This window comes from Pteropus alecto, unplaced genomic scaffold, assembly GCF_000325575.1.
Source record: "Pteropus alecto unplaced genomic scaffold, ASM32557v1 scaffold700, whole genome shotgun sequence".
Classification (NCBI taxonomy): domain Eukaryota; kingdom Metazoa; phylum Chordata; class Mammalia; order Chiroptera; family Pteropodidae; genus Pteropus; species Pteropus alecto.
In genome coordinates this window covers 64,084-80,815 of record NW_006429611.1, presented here as the reverse complement: position 1 = coordinate 80,815, position 16,732 = coordinate 64,084, and the positions used below count along the sequence as shown (strand labels likewise).

General features: G+C 62.0%; 2 protein-coding genes across 6 annotated transcripts in view; one reads left to right on the top strand and one right to left on the bottom strand.

Annotated features, from left to right (window-relative positions):
• Positions 1-1,265: 1,265 nt before the first annotated feature.
• NOC2L (NOC2 like nucleolar associated transcriptional repressor) lies at positions 1,266-14,195 on the top strand. Of its 2 annotated transcripts, none has more exons than XM_006903888.3 (19): positions 1,266-1,368; positions 1,521-1,673; positions 3,444-3,618; positions 3,704-3,823; positions 4,386-4,503; positions 4,590-4,680; positions 6,108-6,186; positions 6,308-6,418; positions 6,580-6,693; positions 7,299-7,487; positions 7,702-7,841; positions 8,673-8,784; positions 10,529-10,642; positions 11,044-11,145; positions 12,369-12,512; positions 12,633-12,746; positions 13,145-13,277; positions 13,576-13,662; positions 13,911-14,195. In XM_006903888.3, the coding sequence occupies exons 1-19, from the start codon at positions 1,343-1,345 to the stop codon at positions 14,015-14,017; spliced, it is 2,229 nt and encodes a 742-aa protein (XP_006903950.1). In that variant the 5' UTR covers positions 1,266-1,342; the 3' UTR covers positions 14,018-14,195. The 2 variants fall into 2 exon arrangements, with proteins under 2 accessions (XP_006903950.1, XP_006903949.1); XM_006903887.3 differs by having other exon boundaries at positions 4,383-4,503.
• The window catches only part of SAMD11 (sterile alpha motif domain containing 11), an 18,043-nt gene continuing 15,458 nt past the window's right edge, over positions 14,148-16,732 (bottom strand). For 2 of the 4 annotated variants that reach the window (XM_025045406.1, XM_025045464.1), the window contains exons 9-14: positions 16,505-16,620; positions 16,218-16,296; positions 15,623-16,137; positions 15,276-15,427; positions 14,937-15,047; positions 14,148-14,851 (exon numbers count right to left, since the gene is read on the bottom strand). In XM_025045406.1, the coding sequence (XP_024901174.1) occupies positions 14,606-14,851; positions 14,937-15,047; positions 15,276-15,427; positions 15,623-16,137; positions 16,218-16,296; positions 16,505-16,620 (1,219 nt within the window). In that variant the 3' untranslated portion in view covers positions 14,148-14,605. The remainder of the gene's footprint in view (positions 14,852-14,936; positions 15,048-15,275; positions 15,428-15,622; positions 16,138-16,217; positions 16,297-16,504; positions 16,621-16,732) is intronic. The other 2 variants (XM_006903886.3, XM_015591703.2) reach the window with 1 other exon arrangement.

The window sequence follows — 16,732 nt, the reverse complement described above, 5'->3', positions numbered from 1 at the left end:
CAGACTTACGGATACACAGACCGCCGGAGGGCTGCTTGGCGGCGGCGGTCGGCTCAACGTCTCTCGCTCCCGCCGCTAGTCCGCAGCCGCTGTTTCTAGGCGCCGCCCGCCCCGCCTCCTGCGCTTCCCCGGGCTTCGGGCACGCAGTGTGGGACGCAAATCTTGTCAGTCTCGGCGCTTCGCCAGCCTCCACCAGGAAGCCGGCGGCCCCCGCCTGCCGCTTATCTCCGAGAAGCTTCCCGGACAAACCGCCCCGTTAACTCATTCAAGAAGCCCCGCCATCCCACCTTTTACAAGTACCAGGCCTTGAGCTGGACGCTGGCTGCGGGGGTGGGGTGGGATGGGGGGCGGACACACGACCTGAGGGGTCCTGACCAGAGCCTCGCACGCGCCCGGAACTGGGGGGTGTCTGGCCATCCAGGCCCGAGGACCCTCGCTCTTAGGTGGCTGGGAAAGGAGGGCGTAGGCTGGCTTCTCTCCCGCCTTCCTTCCCCAGCGCGACCTTTCAGCCTCTGGGCCTTTGCAGCTGCTGGCTGTTCCCCCAGACTGCGGAGGAAGAGTGTCCGTTCCTGCCTGGGCTTGGGTGGCGATGCGTTTGGCAGATGCGTTTGTAGGTGAGTTCCCAGCAGAGAGAGGAGTCGCTGGACTGGAGTACCAGCCATAATACTTTAAGGTAGATTTGGCCAAACTGGCTTCAGTGACAGCGCCTGCCCTCACTTCCCCACCACAGGTGCTTTTGGACTGTCTAGTGAAATGGATGCGCCCCATGACTCCGACCTCCCCTTGGATCAGGGCGGGGCGTCCTGGCCTGCAGGGTGTCATTCATCTTCCCGCCAACTGCTCATTTACAGCATCGCCGTTTCTATTCTGGCTGGGTTTTCCCACTAGAGCATTGGCTCTTTATCACTGATTCGTGAGAGAGCTCTGTACAGAAGTCCTCTCTGTCGATGCGTTGACGCCCTCACAGGCACGTGTTTAGGAAGCCCTGGGGAGGCTGTGGCCAGCTTGGGCGAGGGGGCCTCAGGCCCCAGGCCTGGTCCGCCCCCAGGTGTTAACAGAGGGACACAGATTGTGAGCGGCCCGTCCTGCCCGGTGCTTAAGCTCTGCGACCCGGCACTCAGAGGATGCGTGCGGAAGCCGTGACTGAACCAGGCCCGCGTGCCAACCCGGGGCTCCGCTCACAGCAGAGGACGTGAACGCGCCCTCCCGCCCGCAGGCCGCGGGAACCGCGGTGGGAGAACCCTAGAGCCAGCCGGCGGGGCCGGGGCGGGCCCGGAGGAAGTGCGCCTAGCGCAAGGCATTCTGGATCCGGAAGTGGGGCGCACGCTGCGGGTTGGCAATCATGGCAGCGGCGCGGGGCAGCAAGCGGTAAGTTTATATTCCGGGGGCCAAAGGGGCCTCCCTCCCGGTCAGTGCTCGTATCCAAAGGGGATACCCTTGCGCCTCTCCGAGTTCCTGGGGCAGCGAGGCTCGGGCACCCCGGGCGGGCGGGGAGTCGTGACTGACGTCGTGACCCGCAGGCGCCTGGCCGAGCTGACGGTGGACGAGTTCCTGGCCTCAGGCTTTGATTCCGAGTCTGAATCCGAGCCCGAAGGGGCCCCCGAGGCGGGGACGCGGGCGGCTCCCGGCAGCGCGCGGAGCACGGTCGGGCCAGGAGGGAACACCTCGGCCAGGTGAGCGGAGCGTCTTCCACGGAACGTGTGTAAGCAAAACCCTCTTCTTGTCCCTGACCCACCCCATCAGAAGGATGCCGATCTCTCCTTGGGCCTCAGGGTTGAGGCCTGGGGACCTTTGACACGCCCACCCCCCGCCCCGCCCGACCCCCGACGCTTCGGCCTGTTCGCTTTTTCGTTCTGTATTTACTGAGCACTTGCTCTGTGCCACAGTCTCGTTTTTAGGTGGTGGGCATAGGTTGGTGAGTGATGTAATGGTTCCTTTCTGGCCTAGAAAACTCGGTCTTGAGTAAACCACGAAGTGTCGTCTGCCAGAAGAAATAAGTGCTGTGGGTGGAAAAGAAGAATAGGAGGGGCCGGAGGAATAGAGCGTAGCACGGGCATTTGTGGCCATATGAAGTGGAGTAGAGAAGGTGATTGTTGAGCAGGCACCTGAGGGAGCAAGCCTTGCCGGCAGCAGGGGAGAGCGTTCTGCTGTTTAAAGTGGCAGGAACAGCAAAGGCTTCGCAGTGGGAGCTGGCCTTACCTAGAGTGAGTGTGGCTGTGGCAGAAGGAGTGAGGGGAACAGTAGCAGGAAATGAACCTGGAGAAACGATGATAGGGTTGGCTACAACATATTCTAGTAACGATCTTGTGTAACAAAAGGCCACTTGAGTTGCAATGTTGAGAATAGGTTGTAGGCAGTGGTGGGGATAAGGAGAGATGTTATGGTAATTAAGAGAATTGAGAGAAGGCATGATGAGTTTTCAAGATATTGCTGGGGAGAGCTCATGGCGGGTTGCATGATGAGTATAAGAAACAGGTTTGACTTTCAACTAAGTACCTGGAAAACTAGAGTTACCATCCACTGACTTAGATAGAGCAGGGTGCAGGCAGAACAAGTCCAGGGGAACCACAAGTTCAGTGTTGTACATGTTCGTTTTGAAGAGCAGCAGTTAGAACATGTGCACAAGGAGGCGGATGGGTGTGAGTCTGGACTTGGGGGGAGAGGGGGAGTCACTGAAAACCTGCCCTCTGTAGCTGTTGCGGAGGGAGCGGACTAGGCCCTGTATCTCCTCTGAGGAGGCTGGCAAGCTGGCCATGTGGTGGGTGGAAGCCTCACCCCCACGCCCACTCCCTTCTGCTCTGCCTGTCCCTTGGAATTGATGACCCCCACCTTAAGGAGTGAGGGGAACAGTAGCAGGAAATGAACCTGGAGAAACGATGATAGGGTTGGCTACAACATATTCTAGTAACGATCTTGTGTAACAAAAGGCCACTTGAGTTGCAATGTTGAGAATAGGTTGTAGGCAGTGGTGGGGATAAGGAGAGATGTTATGGTAATTAAGAGAATTGAGAGAAGGCATGATGAGTTTTCAAGATATTGCTGGGGAGAGCTCATGGCGGGTTGCATGATGAGTATAAGAAACAGGTTTGACTTTCAACTAAGTACCTGGAAAACTAGAGCCATCCACTGACTTAGATAGAGCAGGGTGCAGGCAGAACAAGTCCAGGGGAACCACAAGTTCAGTGTTGTACATGTTCGTTTTGAAGAGCAGCAGTTAGAACATGTGCACAAGGAGGCTGTCGGATGTGAGTCTGGACTTGGGGGGAGAGGGGGAGTCACTGAAAACCTGCCCTCTGTAGCTGTTGCGGAGGGAGCGGACTAGGCCCTGTATCTCCTCTGAGGAGGCTGGCAAGCTGGCCATGTGGTGGGTGGAAGCCTCACCCCCACGCCCACTCCCTTCTGCTCTGCCTGTCCCTTGGAATTGATGACCCCCACCTTCCCAGCTGTCGTAAAGGCCGCGCATCAGAGCACAAGGACCAGCTTTCTCGGCTGAAGGACAGAGACCCTGAGTTCTACAAGTTCCTGCAGGAGAACGACCAGAGCCTGCTGGACTTCAGTGACTCGGACAGCTCCGAGGATGAGCAGGAGCAGTGCCACTCCCTGCCCAGCACGCTGGAAGTGAGGACAGGGCCGAGCTGGCGGGACAGGGGACACGGTCGTGACCTCTGCATCCCACTGTAGCCTGTCCCTCTGTGTGGTACAGGAAGCAAGTGAGGAGGAAGACGACGACCAGGATGGTGTCTCCAGGGGCCAGACGGGGAAGAGGAGGGCTTCCGCGCCCGTGACCCTCGCCATGGTTGAGAGGTGGAAGCAGGCGGCAAAAGTGAGACATGGCCTGGACGGGCAGCTGTCCACGCCTCCCTCTGGGACTCTGCCCTTGCCTTGGCCCAGGTTTCTGGGGCCGTGCCAGGGGCTCCAGGACCACGTCAGCCTGCAGTCAGAGATCTTAAGGGCTCTGCCTGCCTACTGCTCTCAATTTGTCTCTCGGACTCTTTGCTCCCCAAGTCCATTGTGGGCAGGCTGTGGCCTCTGTGCCTTGGCTAGGTGGTGGAGCCAGGTCTCTTCTTCCAGGGCTCCTGCAGTGGTTTCTGCAGGGAAAGGCAGGGACAGAAAGGGAGAACTCCAGGTGCTACCCAGAGCTGGCCATCGTCCAGATCTGGGACCCCCAGCACCTCCCCATGGTCCCTGAGGTGGAGTACCTGCCTTCCCAGGATTCTGGACTCTGTCTTGGTTCCCAGCACATGGTTCCGTAATACTGTCCCCACTTGGATCCGTTCCTGAGAGTGTGGGTGGGATACGGCCTCTGTTGCAGAATAGGTCGTGGGGCCCTGGCTGGCCCCCGAGCAGCACACCAACCACTCCCCGGCATCCTTCCCCTCCAGCAGCACCCCACTCTGAAGCTGTTTCACGAAGTCGTGCAGGCCTTCCGAGCAGCCGTGGCCACCACCCGAGGAGACCAGGAAGGTGCCGAGGCCAGCAAATTCCAGGTCACGGACAGTGCCGGTGAGCTGGGGTGAAGGGATCTGGGATGCGATGTTTTTGTCCCATATTCTGTCCTGTGAATGACACCTGTGGTCCCCATGTTGCAGTGTTCAATGCTCTTGTCACCTTCTGCGTCAGAGACCTCTTTGGCTGCCTCCACAAGCTGCTATTTGGAAGCGCCCCAAAAGACAGTAGCAGGTGAGAGGGGAGAGGATGGATGGGGTGTGTTCAGGGTCCTGAATTGGGGGAGGCCCGCCTTTTTTTCTTCCTCCTTCCTTGCCAAGAAGAGTGGTTCTCTGCCCAGAATTTCTCAGGCTTCAGCATATGCACAGCTTCCCCCGACTTTCCCTGGTCAGATTGGTCTCTCTCCCCCCGCACCCCCTCTTTGGGTGAATAAGTCTCGTCCACTCTCCTTGCTCTTTGCTCTGTGGCTGATGGGTGTGTGTCTAGGCTGGGGCCTCGTTCATGCTGAATTCGAGAACCTTAACTCCCCCCTTAGAGGATTGAGCAGAGAAGGCTGTGGAAGGCTTCGGGGGTGGGGGTGGGGGGGAACTCGGAAGGGCACGAGTTCCCCTGGGGCTCAGAGGACGGAGCAGCCACATGACCTGGAGGTAGTAAGGGTCTTGGAGGGCCCAACTCAGCTCAGACACCTTTCGGGGGCAGAAAGAGGTCTCCAGGGAAGGGTCCTGCTGTTTCCTCTGAAGGGGAGGTGGGGAGGTGGTGGAACTCAGATAGGAGTCGCTGGGCCTGGTGGGCCCGGTCAGGGCTGGACTGATGGCTCCGGGGTCGGCTGTGTGGAGGCAGCCTTGTCTGCTGGGGACCGGCAGTGAGCGAGTGGGCAGCAAGTGCGGTGCTGTGGTTTGTCCTCGGCGGGGAAGGGGCCACTGCACTGGGCCAAGCGGTTGCCATGCAGGGCAACGGCTTTTGGTGGAGAGCGCCACCTTCTGGGGCAGGGCGAGCTGGCTGCGGGAGCCCTGTCCCTTGTCCCTGGCATGGCACCCACTCACTGTGTGCTGACCTCTTTGAATGCTGAGTGGCTGAGCCTTTGAGAAACTTTAGTAAAGTTGGTCATCGTTGCCAAGTCATTCAAGTTTTTTAAAAAGGGTAGAGTCTGGACTTCTTGGTAGAACTAAGTTGTAAGTGTGGGTGACTGGGTTTTTTTAAAGCACGTATGGGCCAAAGAAAACCAACTTGCAGTGCTGGTTAGCGATGCGTGGCCTAGACCTCGGGGGCCCTTAAGTGCCGACTGCAGGGTGTGGGTGTCCTCTGGGGACTCTTGGCGCAGTGGCTGGCCCTGGGCTCATGCATGGGGCACAGTTGCTCTCGGCCCTCAGGCCATCTGCGGTGGCCTGTGGGAGGGCCTGGTGCCCCTCAGTTGTTGGTCTGGGCCACTCTTGAGCGGGTTCCTTGTGTGTCCCCAACATCAGTCCAGCTGTAAGGGGATCCTGAGCTTTTTGTAGGGTGAGCTGGAGGGATCTCCCCCAGGGCCCATGTCTCTGGTGTCCTGGAGACCGTACGTGGATGGAACGTGGCTCGGCACGCGCTCCTGCCTCCCAGCAGCCTTGCGTGCCGGCCTTGGGGTGTCCCAGCTGCAGGGCTCACGGAGTGCTGTGCTCTCTTTGCAGGGCGCTGCCGCCGTCCAGCAGCCCGCTGTGGGGGAAGCTCCGGCAAGATGTCAAGGCTTACCTGAGCTCGGTCATACAGGTGCAGGGCCGGCGGGGAGGGTCTGCTGCTTCCCATGGGGCCTGGCCACGTCCGGTCCGGTCCTCCTTTGTATCCAGACGTGAGTGGTCGCAGGCCTCACTGACCTCTCCTGCTTCCCCAGCTGGTGGCCTGTGTGGCGGAGGCGACAGTGGCGGCAGCCCTCCTTCAGCACGTGGGCAGCGCTGTGCCCTACTTCCTGACCTTCCCCAAGCAGTGCCGCATGCTGCTCAAGGTGTGTTGGCCCGCGGCTGCCCTCACGCCCCACCCCTGCCGGCTTTGTGTCTTGGGCAGCACAGCCCAGTGAGATGAGGACAGGCTCCAGGCTCGGGCTGTCACTGGCAGGGCCCCCAGGAGCCTCTGGCCGGACAGGCAGTGATGTCCCGCTCTTTGCAGAGGATGGTGGCCCTGTGGAGCACGGGTGAGGAGTCACTTCGGGTGCTGGCCTTCCTGGTCCTCGTCAGAGTCTGCCGGCACAAGAAGGATGCCTTCCTGAGCCCTGTTCTCAAGGTGGGGGTTGGGTGGCTCCTGCTCGTGGTGCCCCGAGACGGTGTCCCTCAGGGCTCAGGGTCTGGGTTGACAGTCTTGGCCTGAGGGCTGGGCAGGCTGCCTTCATGGTCAGCACCGCTCCCCGGCACTGTGGCTCCAGGCAGACCCAGGCCTCCACCACTGTCTCCTCCTTGGAAGTAGGGACGGTGACAGAACCCTTAGCCTCCCAGCTCTTGGTGGGTGAGGACATCAGGTGTGGAGAGGGCCAGGGACCCTGCTGCCCGGTTCCAAGCCTGGGTGGCCTGGCCTGCATGGGGACCCTCTGGCCCCCCTGCGTAGGCCTGGCACGCAGCAGGTCCTCCCTCCTGGAGCCTCCGTGCGCTCCCTGCCAGTCCCTGTAGTCCCTGCTGAGGCTCGCCCCTCCCCTGGCACCAGCCCCCTCCCCTCTGCACCACAGCCTCTGCCCGAGGTTGGTGGGCACACATGGAGGCTGAGCAGCAACGGGGCCCAGCAGCAGGTGTGGGCAGGGGGTCTACAGAGGCAGCTCCGTGGGAAAGGCCCAGGTGCCTGGCGGTGGGTCCGGCCTGGGAGCTCATAACAGCCGGCTGTGCCTGTCTCCGTGGCAGCAAATGTACGTCACATACGTGAGGAACTGCAAGTTCACCTCCCCCAGCGCCCTGCCCCTCATCAGCTTCATGCAGCGGACCCTGACTGAGCTGCTGGCCCTGGACACCAGCGTCGCCTACCAGCATGCCTTCCTCTACATCCGCCAGCTTGCCATCCACCTGCGCAATGCCATGACCACTCGCAAGAAGGTGTGTGGCCACGCCCGGGGCCCAGACCCAGCCAAGGGCCTGGCCTCCTGGAAGAGACAGCCCAGCACATGGGGGTCAGGGTCCTTGCTGGGGGAGATGTAGGGGGTGGGGGAGGGCACGGTGCTGCTGCCCGCTGGGACCCTGTACACCATGGGTGAGGAGGGCTAGGCCCTCCCAGGACCCTGGGGCTGACCAGGAGGTGGAATCTGCCCAGGAGACCTACCAGTCGGTGTACAACTGGCAGTTCGTGCATTGCCTCCACCTGTGGTGCCGCGTGCTCAGCACTATCTGCCCCAGCGGAGCCCTCCGGCCCTTGATCTACCCCCTCTCCCAAGTTGTCATCGGCTGCATCAAGTGAGTCAGGGACGGGCAGGGTGGCCCCCGAGGACTGAAGGCCAGAGACAAGGTTGCAGGAAGTCAGGGTAGGGTCAGGGTTACAGAGGGGCATCCTGGAGGGCCGGGAGGATCTGGCTAGTCATCCCCGCTGTGGTCTGGGTCTCCGGGGTCTGTGACTTGGAAACTCCAGCTGTGACTTGGAAACCTCTGCTGAAGGGCTGGAGCCAGGCTGTCTGCAGCCTCACGCCCAGCCTGGGAGAACACTCTACTCTGCTCGTAGCCATTGGGGCTTCGCGGTTACCTGTGATGCGAGCTCCTCCTTAGCGCCTTAGTCCAGGATCTAGCATAAGTGTGCTTCTGGGGGGTGCAGGCAGCGGCGCCGTGTGCAGTTTGAAGGGAATTCAGGCTTATTAAGCAGGGTGTCTTTGGACAGAGCAGGTCTGGTGTGTGTCACGTCTTGGGGATGAGTATTCGTTTAGCTGTGGTCTTGGTCAGGGGATGGGGGAGCTGCACGTGGCCTTGTGGCTGTTGGCCAGGAGGGGGCACCCTGTGCACCCCTGTTCTCCTGAAGGGGGAGCCCTGAAAAGAAGGAATGAATGACCCCCACGCAGCCCCCGGGCGAGCATGCATTCCGGTGGGTGTCCCCACACTCTGACAACAGGCGGGTCTTTAAGGCCAGGCCTTCCCGCCCGTTCTAGCCAGGGAATCTGAGGGGGCAGGTGCGACCTCTGACCCTGACAGAATGACAGGGAGGGCCCCTGCTGAGGACAGGGCTCCATGGAGGGGTCGGGGCAGCTGGCCGGGAGGGCGAGGCCTCTGCCTGTGCTCACTCCATCTTCCACGCCTCAGGCTGGTCCCCACCGCACGCTTCTACCCGCTGCGCATGCACTGCGTGCGCGCCCTGACCCTGCTCTCGGAGAGCACCGGCGCCTTCGTCCCCGTGCTGCCCTTCATCCTGGAGGTGAGTGGGCTGCGGCCGCTGCTGCCCCAGGCTGGCCAGGTGTCTCTCCTGAGCGCTGGCGTTTCACCTGGGGGACACAGGCATGAGGATGGCACCTTGCTACCTGCCCAGGCTGGTGGACCATGGTAGTCGGCAAGAGCAGCGGTGAGGTTGAGGGTGGCTGCGCCACAGGGCGGGCCTGCGGGTGCCGGTTCTAAGGCACAGACTTGGGTCTGTCTGGGCATTTGCCCAAGGTCAGGGTGGGCAGGAGAGCTGTGCCGAAGCCCAGGTCTGATTGCAGGGCTGCCACCGGCTCTCTGCGTGCCCCCGTGTGTGTGCATGTGTGCCTGTGTGTCACATGCTAACCACTCCAGTGGGGAAAGGCTGTGGTCCAAAGCCCAGGAACCCAGTACCGGTGAGGCCCCACCCAGCAAATCCTCAGGAAGTCATGCCCCCATTAGGTCTCAGCACCACCCACTGGGCAGCCGGAGTAGTGTCTCAGCGTGGCCAGGGACTGTGGTGCCCCCTTTAGCACATGGGAGAGGGGAGGGAGCCCCAGGAATGTGCTCACTCTGCCTCCCTGAGGCGGGGGCAGTGCAGGCTCATGCTCTTATGAACATCCGCGGGAAAATGCCCCCTCCCCTGTGATCCCTCCCCTGTGATGCCTCTCACCCAGCCGCCAGCATCCCCGCTCTGGGCACCTGCTCTCTGTCCCTCTCTGCCTACAGTCTCCTGTGGACTTTTTCTTGGCCAGCCCACGTACTGACCCTGCCTTACCTTGCCACAGCTGCATCCCACGTGTCCCTCTCACCCACAGGTCCAGGACTCTCCAGAGAAGGCAAACCACAGAGTTAGAAGCCCGGCTCTGGCCGTTCCCTCCCTGGGTGGGGAGTCACACCCCACCCTCAGGCTGAGCCGGGCCAAGCAAAGGGCAGCACCTTCCAGGGAGCCACTGTGTTGTCACTGCCCCCTGTCTGCTTTTCCATACTGTGAACACCCTCCTTGCCCTGGAGTCTCACAGTTAGGCCCAGCCACCCGTCCCCTCGGGATGCACCCTGGGCCACCTCACAGGCTGGGGAGGGTCCCGGCTGAGAGGCCAGGCATGGCTCCCACTCTGCTCCCCAGTTGGCCTTCAGACCTGGGGGAGATCTCCCAGCGGCCAAGGCCAACATAGTGCATGGTCGGTGTCACTGCAGAGGGCGTGGAAGGGGGGCCGCCCAGCCCCTGTCTGAGACCTGTGTTCCTTGGTGTGTTATTCCTGGGGATACAGCCCTGGGGCCGCGGTCATGGGGGAAGATGTAGGAGTCACATTTGCCCTGCTTAGCAGGGACCTGTCTTTATCTCTAGATACTGATTCTTGTGGCTCTGTGCTCGGTTTTTAGAAGCAGATCAGAGCAATGTGTGTCCTTGTGCTTCTGGTCCTGCCCCCGTCGTCCATGGTCCCACTCTGGGACCTAGGGACTCCCTTGGGGGCTACCAGAGCTCTGAAAGGCAAGCAGACTCTTGAGGGCGCCTTTTGGGGCTGCGAGGCTGGCACTGCATCTGGCCCCTTGTCTCTGCCCTCAAGATGGGTCTTCAGGGCTCCAGGGTACAGGCAGAGTGGAACACAGGCTGGGGCAGGGTGCGGTGGGGAGTGAGGTATGGTGGGGGTTGGATATGAGTGGGGTGCAGGGTGCAGATGGGCAGAGTATGCTGGGTGCAGGCCGGGAGTGGGGTACACCGGGCACAGGGGGTGCAGTCTGGGCTGATGGGGCCGTCTCTGCAGGTTTTCCAGCAGGTTGACTTCAACAGGAGGCCGGGACGCATGAGCTCCAAGCCCATCAACTTCGCAGTGATCCTGAAGCTTTCCAAGGTCAACCTGCAGGAGAAGGCTTACCGGGTAAGGCCGGCCTCCAGGCCTCCCAGGGAGGGGCCTAGGGACTGCCCTGCGTGGGGTCACAGCAGATGGCAGAGGGCACTGAGGTCGTAGTGCAGGGTAGCTGGAGGCAGATGAGTGTGTACGGGAGTGTGCAAGGCTGTTCGGAGATCTAAGGCCCAGGGGGTCATGGTCCCTTTGGAGTTCCGGCAGAGACCCTCGTGGGTCTCCCAGGGTGGGGGTGGGACACTCCTTGCCCCCACCCAAAGTGAGCCTGAGTGGCTCCTGGTTCCTGCCCGGGAGAGTGAGCTGACAGGTCATTGGCCTGGATGGAAGTGGTCCCAGGTCCCTTCTCTGGCCCTGAACTCCCCCACTACTGCCCCCTCCCTCTCCCCGCTGCCTCGCCCTCTCCCCCACCCTCTCAGGATGGCCTGGTGGAGCAGCTGTATGACCTCACCCTGGAGTACCTGCACAGCCAGGCCCACAGCATCGCATTCCCCGAGCTGGCCCTCCCCGCCGTCCTGCAGGTACGTGCCTGCTGCCCGGCTCCCCCAGCTCTGCCCAGATCCCTTGGGGCCCATCCTAAGGTCGACTAGATTGTCTTTTAATGAGCCGACTCCCCGTTTACATGTCGGCCAGAAGGAGGCAGCCTTGTCTCAGTCACATGGCCCATAGCAAAACCTCACAGCTCTGTCCTGGCAGCACCTGACAATTGGACCCCAGGGCTGTGTTATAGGGCAAGGGTCCCCAACCCCCAGGCTGCAGACTGCTCTCAGTCCATGGCCTGTTAGGAACCGGGCCGCCCAGCAGGAGGTGAGCGGCGAGCCAGCAAAGCTTCATCTATGTTTGCAACTGCTCCCCAGCACTAGTGTTACCACCTTAGCTCCACCTCAGGTCATCAGGCATTAGATGCTCGTAGGAGCACTGGTCCCTGGTGCCACAAAGGTTGGGGACCGCTACTGCAGGGGATATGAGTGTAGAGGTTTGCAGCTGAGGGGTGGGGCTGGCCTGGGCCACTCAACAAGGACCCCATGACCAGACGGTCCACGAGCTTTTTCCTGGGGGAGTTGGGTCTTAGTGAGCTGTAGCCTCTCAGCCTTGGGTCAGGCTGGTCTCCTGACAGCTCGCGTCCCCAGGTGGTCCTGGGCGTGTGTGAGGACGCAGGGCAGTATTGGAGGTGGGATGGGCATCCTCCATCTCCGAAGCCCCTTTTGGGTTCCCCGTTTGCTTTCAACCTAGTTTCTCATTTCTGGGAGGCCTGTTCCTGCAGGCCCTGGGGACGGACTCAGCCCACCAGTCACAGATCTGCTTGGTGAGGGGGTCTGCCCCCAGCTGCACCTGGCTCAGAGGTTCATCTGGATGCAGTGCAAGTGTGCAAGGCTGTTTGGGGGCTCTAAGGCCCAGGGGTCATGGTCTGGAACAGGGGTCAGTCGGCAAACTGTTTTGGTAAAGAGCCAGGCGATAAGTATTTCAGACTTTGCAGTCATGTGGTTTCACCGCTGCTTAATTCTCCTGTTGAAGCCTCAAACCCCACAGAGTACGGAAACAAGTGTGTGACTGTGCCCATACAGCTTCACTCACGACAGGCTGCCAGGGGTCGGTGCAGCCCCCACCCTACAGGCTTGTGCACCAGGGCCCCCCGCCAACACCCACCCTCCTCTGGTCACGGCGGTTGTCACAGGCCTTGGCGACGACTGGGTGCAGAGCAGCCCTGTGTCTGTTGCCGGGCTGAGCCCCCTTCCTTCTGCAGCTGAAATCCTTCCTCCGGGAGTGCAAGGTGGCCAACTACTGCCGGCAGGTGCGCCAGCTGCTGGAGAAGGTGCAGGACAATGCGGACTACATCTGCAGCCACCGCCAGAGGGCCTCCTTCGGCGTGTCCAGCCTGCAGGCCGTGGTTAGTGTGGAGCTGGCGCCTGAGCCTTGTGGGCAGCACTGCCTGAGGGCACCAGTTGGTGTGTGGCTGGAATTTGGGGGTTTGCCAGGATAGGACGTGACCTCTGATCCTTTCCCACAGGATTCCTGGGAGAAGCAGACCCGAGAGCAGGGGACTCCGCTCACCAAGTACTACAGCCAGTGGCGGAAGCTGAGGGACCGGGAGATCCAGCTAGAGATCAGTGGCAAAGAACGGGTGCGGCTTCGGAACTGGCTGCGGGGACTGGGGCTGTTGGGGAGAGAGCAGGCCTAGGGACATCTGAGGGGTGGTTGGGGACTGCCCGGCTGCGTCTTGTCCTGTTACTGTCACTGCTCTGAGGGATATGGCTGTGCCTTCGATGGCACTTAGTGGCCAGGATGTGGCTGGGGCCTCCTCACCCACCTGGCAGGGTGGCTGTCCAGGAATCCCTCCCACTGATGCGAGCTTTTGACAACGGGGCCCAGCATGGGCTTGCGTGGGGCGGAGAGGGGCATGGGACTGTGGTCAGGGTTCCTGCCGACGTGGTGGTGGCACTGTTGTGGGGTGTGGCCAGGGTGGGCACTCGGGGCTACCTGCCCAGGGTCATCTGCTGCTGTGGTTTCGGGGCCTTCCAGCTGGAAGACGTGGACTTCCCAGAAATAAAGCGGCGGAAGCTGGGAGAGAGGAAGGACGAGGACAGGGTGGAGTTCAAGGACCTCTTTGATCTGGACAGTGATGAGGATGACGCCGGGGACCTCTCAGAGAGAGGTGGGGCCGCGCGCCTCGGCTTGCGCTCGTGGGGGAGGGGCAGGTGGGCCTGCAAGGTGACCCTAGACCTCCAGGAGCCCGGGGGGCCCCCACTTCCACCTCGGCTCCCGTTTGCAGCCCTGTCCCGGCCCCACACGGCCCCTTTTCCACCACTCTGCTTGCTCTGAGGTGGGGCCTCCTGTCCCCTCCGCTTCCCAGGCAGCTCTGACCCTTCTCCACGCGCCAGGCTGTGAGCCTGGCCATCCCCACTCTGCATGTGCTGGTGGGCCTGTGCCCACGGGCTCATCTTGGTCCCCAGGTACACCTGGGTCCCCTGGAACTCCGCAGAGGGAGGAGAATGAGGATGGCAGCAGTGAAGGCCAAGAAGAAGGCAGTGACTCAGAGGGTGAGTGGTCGCTGGGCTGAGGCCCCCCCAGGCTATCATGACTCGGGTAGGATGGCTCGAAGCTGGGCCACACCCCTCTCTGGGATGCCAGGCCAGCTGCTCCGTTCCTGCTGGCTCTGGCAGCCAGCAGCAGCAGCGGCGGCACCGATAAATTAATTAGTGCTATGATTAATTAGTGATGAGGAACCCCCAAAGCTGGCTTCTTCCAGATAAAGCTTAATTTATGTAGCCTCCGTCTCTGCTTGCAGATGGAAGCCTGGACACAGAGGTGGGACTGGCCCCCCTAGAGCTGTGGCAGCTGGCGCAGGGGCCTGAGGACGAGCTGCAGGATCTACAGCTCTCGGAGGAGGACTGAGCCTGCTCCTGGCCTGCAGGGCAGCCTGCTGTGTTCCCACCCTGCCAGCCACTGGCCACAGGCCTGCAGCTTCCTGGCTGGCACTGAGCCCAGAGCCCCCGAGGTCGGCACCCACGCAGGGGGAAGGACAGGTGGTGGACGGGGCTTTTATTTTTACAACATAAATGACCAGAAATTACCAAGTGCCGTGTTGATCCATGGAGTGGTAGCCTTGGGGACTGAAACTTGTACCGCGGAGCCTCCCCATTGCCGTTCCCCAGGGTGGCAGTTCCCCGTCGGGGAGGCCGACCTCTCGCCTGATGGGATGCTGAAAACCTCACAGCAGTCCCAGTTCCAGAGGGAGCCAGGGTGTATGGCCAGGGCCCCCGTGGCCTCTTGTCTTTGGTTTGGCTGCAGCTGCCCGGGTTCAAGTCCCCAAGCTGCGCTGGGCCCCACGGCCACCTCCAGAAGGTCTTTGGAGGCACGTTCCTTTCTTAAGTCACATGTTTTTCTTTTAAAAACTTTGCTTCCAAGACCAGAAGGAGAATAAGCTGTGGGGGAGGGGCCTTTGCACCGAGGGCTGGAGGTCAGAGCAGCTCACTCCCCAACTCAGCACAGAGTCTGGGGCGGGTCTGCAGGCCCTGGGAGCAGGGCCATGGTACCATTCTCATGCTTGGGTGAAGCTCGGCCAGCAGTGGGATGCACTGGGCCGTAGGGGGAGGGAGCCGTTGCTGGGGACGGGGGTTGCTCTCCCGAGGGGAGCTCCCTTTCAGGGGCCCGCAGTGTTGGTGGCTGCAGCGGCAAAGCCACGGGGACGCTAGCCATGTAGAAGACTCGGCCCAGGCGCCTGGCCACCTGTGAAGAGATGGCGTGGGCGGGGGCCTGTGCCCACAAAGAGCATGGGTGTCGCCCCTTTGGGGACCTCTGCCCGGGCACTTACCTGGGCCCGGATCTTGAGAGCAGGCCCCAGCTTCAGCCCCATGGTGGTCAGGAGGTGCTCCTCTGTCAGCAGGGGCAAGGTCTCCCCGTCTATCCCCTGTTCCCTGAAAACCTGGGGGGCGGGGCTCGTCAGGGCTGAATGCTGGGAACAGGGCCCACCCACCCTGCTCAGATCCTCCAGCCCAGCAAGAGCCAAGTCCTGGGGCGCTGGGCACCAGCCGGTGTTGAAGGCGGAGACACCGACAGCACCGAGGAGTGGGGAGCATGCCCGGTGGCCCCCACCCAGTTTGAGGGCAAGTCGGGGTTGAGGACAGGCACCGGGGGTTGGGGAGCTCAGAACCTGTGCTAGGCCGGTGCCCCGCCTCACCGGCGCATATTCTCCACAGCCAGACAGGCCCCCCACAAAGCTGCAGACGTCGTCCACTGTCCACTTGCTGACGTCCTCAGAGGCGGTGGTCTCTTCCCCATCAGTGAAGAGCCCCCCTACAGCACCTGTTGGGGAGGGGTTACTAGGCCTCTGGCCGGCTCTTTCCTAGGCCCCCAACCCTGTCTGCCCACCCCTGCCCTGATTGCTCAGAGAGGATGTATGGGGACGGAAGGGTTTTCCCTCGACACTCTAGGGGCAGTGGGTCCTCCCCCCAACCCCCGCGAAGGGATCAGAGGGACCGAGAGCGTCAGGGTGCCCACCTGTGTGGAAGTAGGGGCTGATGGCGTAGGGTAGGCCCAAGGGCAGTGGAGGGGGCAGCACAGACCCTGAGAGAAGCCCCTTCCCCTCAGAGCTGGTCCCTCCGGCCAGGGCTTGGCCCGGGGTGGGGCCCAGGCCCCCAACAGCCACCATCTCAGGGTCTTCTCCGTCTGAGTCCTTGGGGGGCTCTTCTTCAGAGCCATCATGTGCCCAGAGCCCAGTCCCTGTGGCCTCCTTGGGCTCACTGGGCCGGGTGGAGGCCGGGCTGGAACCTCCCTTCCGAGGAGCTCTGCGGGCAGGCTCCCGGGGTGGGGTGGGGGGGCCGGGGCCCGGGGGGCCCTGCGGGGGCAGGGCCAATAGCGGCGTGGAGCTGTGTCTCAGCACCAGCATGGCCCCACGCCGGGGCAGGTCCTCGGCGGCCTCGGGCGGGTGCAGGGCGGCTTCGGGTGCCAGCAGCTGTGGCCGGTTTGTACTGTCCAGCTCCTTGTGACGCAGCAGCTCTGCTGACATCTCCAGCCTGGACCAGGGAGAGCGGGTGGCGACCGTCAGCTGGCCCGGGGGTGCCACCTTCCTCCCCGCTGGTCCTGTGTCACCTACCGGGCCAGGTTCTGCTTCCGCAGGATCTCCTGCTGCCGGGCGAGCATCTCTGCTTGGACTGGGGGCAGGAAGCCATAGCCTAGAGGCAGGGGACAGACCACAAAGCCCCGTGGCGGAGTAGTCCAGGGTCACCCAAGTACCCCTCTCCCGTCTGTCCTTGGTTTCAACAAAGGCAAGGGTGGGTCTCATGGGACCACTGGGGACACAGATCAATAGGTGAACCCAGGTGGCCTGCACGCACGGGTCCCCGAGGACACAAAGGGATTGGACATCCGCTCACTCCTCACCTGGGGTCTGGCACAGAGCCGAGGGCACCCCCAAAAAGGGAGGCCTGAGGTGGGGGCCCAGGGCGATGTGCGGGGCATTCTGAGGCGACAGCAAGGGGGGCGGCTGTGACAGCTCCCTGCGGACAGCAGGGCGGTGAGCGCCGCTCCCTCCATTCTCGGAAGTGCCGCGCGCCCCCCTCCTAACCGGCGACCCCGCGGGCGGTCGATTTGCCTGCCGCTCGTTTCAGC